This window comes from Scomber japonicus, chromosome 14 (assembly GCF_027409825.1).
Source record: "Scomber japonicus isolate fScoJap1 chromosome 14, fScoJap1.pri, whole genome shotgun sequence".
Classification (NCBI taxonomy): Eukaryota; Metazoa; Chordata; class Actinopteri; order Scombriformes; family Scombridae; genus Scomber; species Scomber japonicus.
The window spans coordinates 10,001-15,000 of NC_070591.1; the positions used below are offsets into that span (position 1 = coordinate 10,001).

The following is a 5,000-nucleotide window of genomic DNA, read 5'->3' on the forward strand; positions in this document are numbered from 1 at the left end:
GGCAATCCCCGAACCCGCTGGTGGACACCGGCGGTGAGGGATGCCGTCAAGCTGAATTGGCAGACTGGGGTGGTGGTCCCTCTTTTTAAGAAGGGGGGCTGGAGGGTGTGTTCCAACTATAGGGGGATCACACTCCCCAGCCTCCCTGGTAAGGTCTATTCGGGGGTGCTGGAGAGGAGGGTCCGTCGGATAGTCGACCCTCGGATTCAGGAGGAGCAATGTGGTTTTTGTCCAGGCCGTGGAACTGTGGACCAGCTCTACTCCCTCTGCAGGATCCTTGAGGGTGCATGGGGCCCAACCAGTCCACATGTGTTTTGTGGACTTGGAGAAGGCATTCGACCGTGTCCCTCGGGGGGTCCTGTGGGGGGTTCTCCGGGAATACGGGGTATCGGCCCCCCTGATACGGGCCGTCCGTTCCCTGTATGACCGGTGTCAGAGCTTGGTCCACATTGCCGGTAATAAGTGGGACTTGTTTCCAGTGAGGGTTGGACTCCGCCAGGGCTGCCCTTTGTCACCGATCCTGTTCATAATCTTTATGGACAGGATTTCTAGGCGCAGCCAGGGTGTGGAGGGGGTCCGGTTTGGTGACCTCAGGATCGGGTCACTGCTTTTTGCGGATGATGTGGTCCTGTTGGCTTCATCAGACCGTGACCTCCAACTCTCACTGGATCGGTTCGCAGCCGAGTGTGAAGCGGTCGGGATGAGAATCAGCACCTCCAAATCCGAGTCCATGGTCCTCAGCCGGAAAAGGGTGGAGTGCACTCTCCGGGTCGGGGATGAGATCCTGCCCCAAGTGGAGGAGTTCAAGTACCTCGGGGTCTTGTTCACAGTGAGGGAAGGATGGAACGGGAGACCGACAGGCGGATCGGTGCGGCGTCTGCAGTAATGTGGACTCTGCACAGATCCGTCGTGGTGAAGAGAGAGCTGAGCCGAAAGGCAAAGCTCTGGATTTACCAGTCGGTCTTGGTTCCTACCCTCACCTCTGGTCATGAGCTTTGGGTCGTGACCCAAAGAACAAGATGGCGGGTACAAGCAGCTGAAATGAGCTTCCTCCGTAGGCTGGCTGGGCTCTCCCTTAGAGATAGGGTGAGAAGCTCGGTCATCCGGGAGGAGCTCGGAGTAGACCCGCTGCTCCTCCGCGTTGAGAGGAGCCAGATGAGGAGGCTCGGGCATCTAGTCAGGATGCCTCCCGGACGCCTCCCTGGTGAGGTGTTCAGGGCCCGTCCCACCGGTAGGAGACCCAGGACACGCTGGAGAGACTATGTCTCTCGGCTGGCCTGGGAACGCCTCGGGATCCCCCGGGAAGAGCTGGACGAAGTGGCTGGGGAGAGGGAAGTCTGGGCTTCCTGCTTAGGCTGTTGCCCCCCCGAGACCCGAGGCCCTTCTCTCTGCTCTCAACGAAGGTGGACGCATCTCCCCCTCTCTCCCTCTCCCTTATCTTCCCTGCTTTGCTTCTCACGTCTCGTCCTGTCTTGTCTCAAACTTTGGAGCCTCTCTCCGCATTGCTCTCTAAATCTGAAATCATGGAATTGGTCAACTGGTCTCTCAACGCAATTGACAGATTTCTCTCGACGAGAAGCCTGGGTTCGGGGGAGCCTGTCTGTCCTGATGGAACGTTCGCCGCTGGCTACACGATGGACTCGTGGGAGAAGTGGAGGGTCGTGTGCCTGGCGATTCTTTCCGTTGAGGACATCGAGGATCTCTACATATTCGGAACCATGATAACAGGCTATGTGCCGATTGGATTAGGCATTGCCCTGGTGTATCGGAAAATTCGGGGGTCGGTGACAGCAGTGCAAAACTTCACGAAGCTGCCCGACATGATTGATGGAGCGGGCAGAGCTGTTAGCACTCAGACTGCGATTATGAGCCGCAACATGGAAACATGGACAGAGCTGTTAGCACTCAGACTGTGGTCATAGATCGCAACATGGGAATTATCTTGGAGAAGCTTTCGGCTTTGCACGGGCGAATGGATCGATATGAAGACCAGAATGAACACTAGAGTAAGTCATGTCTATTGAAATGCGACTGCTCGCCTTAACCAAAACAATCATAATCTAATCTGCATTCCGGCCTCCGCAGCACCGGCCTCCGCAGCAGCGGCCTCAGCCTCGGCCAAGGGTTAGGGTTAGGAACAACTCCCCCATGAGATCGCTGCAGTGAGACGCCCTGTATTCTTCTCCCTCCCTTCTTCACGGACACCTGTTGATTGTTGACTCGGCCTGGGACACGACCAGGGACGTCTCCATGGCAACTTGCTGACTCGGCCTGGGACAAGATCAGGGACGTCTCCATGGCAACTTGCTGACTCGGCCTGGGACACGATCAGGGACGTCTCCATGGCAACTTGCTGACTCGGCCTGGGACACGATCAGGGACGTCTCCATGGCAACTTGCTGTGTTATCACAATGACACCCTGCGAACTGAGGCACTGATTGTGAAGCTAGACGAAGCAACTCTCCGGGCCTATGTACACACACGCATCCATGAACACTTACACACATGGACACTTACTACACCTCCCCACCCCCCCTCCCCATCCCACGCCTTCGCCGCTTTCACCCCTCAGTGCGACAGGCGGGGTCCGCTGGCGGCGCCGAAGATGGCTGCGGCTGGCGGCCTGTCTGAGCTGGAACACCTCCTCCTCCCTTTCCCCCTCCCCCGGTGCAAAAGTTGTGTTTTGTGTTCTTATGTTGTAAAATGTGCTTACATGTGCTCATGTACTGCACTCCCACACAGAGCACAGTCTGGGAGCTGCTTTTTCCCCCTCCTCTCTCCTCGTTTTTCTTTCCTTTTCTCCCCTCTCTATTGTGCTCAGTCATCCGGTTATGTCTGTCTTATTATGTATTGTATGTTGTATATGTACGGACGGGTGGTTGCTGTTATTTCGCTGTCCTTCTGTATAGTGGCAAAATAAAGCCTCTTCTATTCTAAGATGAAGAGGACGGTACGGTACTGCAGTATTATAGTGATGTAGTATGCAGTATTACAGTAAAAGTACTGCAGTATTATAGTGATGTAGTATGCAGTATTACAGTAAAAGTACTGTAGTATTACAGTAAAAGTACTGCAGTATTATGAGTGATGTAGTATGCAGTATTACAGTAAAAGTACTGCAGTATTATAGTGATGTAGTATGTAGTATTACAGTAAAAGTACTGCAGTATTATAGTGATGTAGTATGCAGTATTACAGTAAAAGTACTGCAGTATTATAGTGATGTAGTATGCAGTATTACAGTAAAAGTACTGCAGTATTATAGTGATGTAGTATGCAGTATTACAGTAAAAGTACTGCAGTATTATAGTGATGTAGTATGCAGTATTACAGTAAAAGTACTGCAGTATTATAGTGATGTAGTATGCAGTATTACAGTAAAAGTACTACAGTATTATAGTGATGTAGTATGCAGTATTACAGTAAAAGTACTGCAGTATTACAGTAAAAGTACTGCAGTATTATGAGTGATGTAGTATGCAGTATTACAGTAAAAGTACTGCAGTATTATAGTGATGTAGTATGCAGTATTACAGTAAAAGTACTGCAGTATTATAATGATGTAGTATGCAGTATTACAGTAAAAGTACTGCAGTACTAATGAAGTATTTCCTGGTAGTAGTACTAACCCGTGTACTCTGCAGGTCAGAAGGTCGTGAACCTCTCCGAGCTGCAGCTGAACGTCTGCAGCAGAAACTCGTCGGTCCGAACCGACAAACAACAAACGCTGAAAACTGATCTGATCGTCCGCTGCACCGGCCTGAAGGTCAACTCCTCGGCCTACGCCTCCAGCTTCAGTTAGTACTACACACTATACACTACTACACACTATACTACACACTACTACACACTACTACACACTATACACACTATACTACACACTATACTACACACTAACCCTGCTGCACCGGCCTGAAGGTCAACTCCTCGGCCTACGCCTCCAGCTTCAGTTAGTACACACTACTACACACTACTACACACTACACACACTATACTACACACTACTACACACTATACACACTACTACACACTACTACACACTATACTACACACTACTACACACTATACACACTACTACACACTATACACACTATACACACTACACACTATACACTATACACACTATACACTACTACACACTACTACACACTAACCCCGCTGCACCGGCCTGAAGGTCAACTCCTCGGCCTACGCCTCCAGCTTCAGTTAGTACACACTACTACACACTACTACACACTACACACTACACACTACACACTACTACATACTACACTACACACTACTACACACTACTACACACTACACACTATACACACTACTACACACTACACACTATACACACTACTACACACTATACACACTATACACACTAACCCCGCTGCACCGGCCTGAAGGTCAACTCCTCGGCCTACGCCTCCAGCTTCAGTTAGTACTACACACTATACTACACACTACTACACACTATACTACACACTACTACACACTACTACACACTATACACACTATACTACACACTATACTACACACTATACACACTACTACACACTATACACACTATACTACACACTACTACACACTATACACACTACTACACACTATACTACACACTACTACACACTATACACACTACTACACACTATACTACACACTAACCCCGCTGCACCGGCCTGAAGGTCAACTCTGCCGCCTACGCCTCCAGCTTCAGTTAGTACTACACACTACTACACACTACTACACACTATACACACTATACTACACACTATACTACACACTATACTACACACTACACACTATACACACTATACTACACACTACTACACACTACACACTACTACACACTATACACACTATACTACACACTATACACACTACACACTATACTACACACTACACACTATACACACTATACTACACACTACTACACACTACACACTATACTACACACTACTACACACTATACACACTATACTACACACTATACACACTACACACTATACAC

General features: G+C 49.3%; 1 protein-coding gene across 1 annotated transcript in view; it reads left to right on the top strand.

Moving 5' to 3' along the window:
- aifm2 (apoptosis inducing factor mitochondria associated 2) overlaps window positions 1-5,000 on the top strand; it is an 11,600-nt gene that overhangs the window by 3,808 nt on the left and 2,792 nt on the right. Inside the window, exon 7 of the mRNA XM_053332954.1 lies at window positions 3,646-3,798. Within this exon, the coding sequence (XP_053188929.1) occupies window positions 3,646-3,798 (153 nt within the window). The remainder of the gene's footprint in view (window positions 1-3,645; window positions 3,799-5,000) is intronic.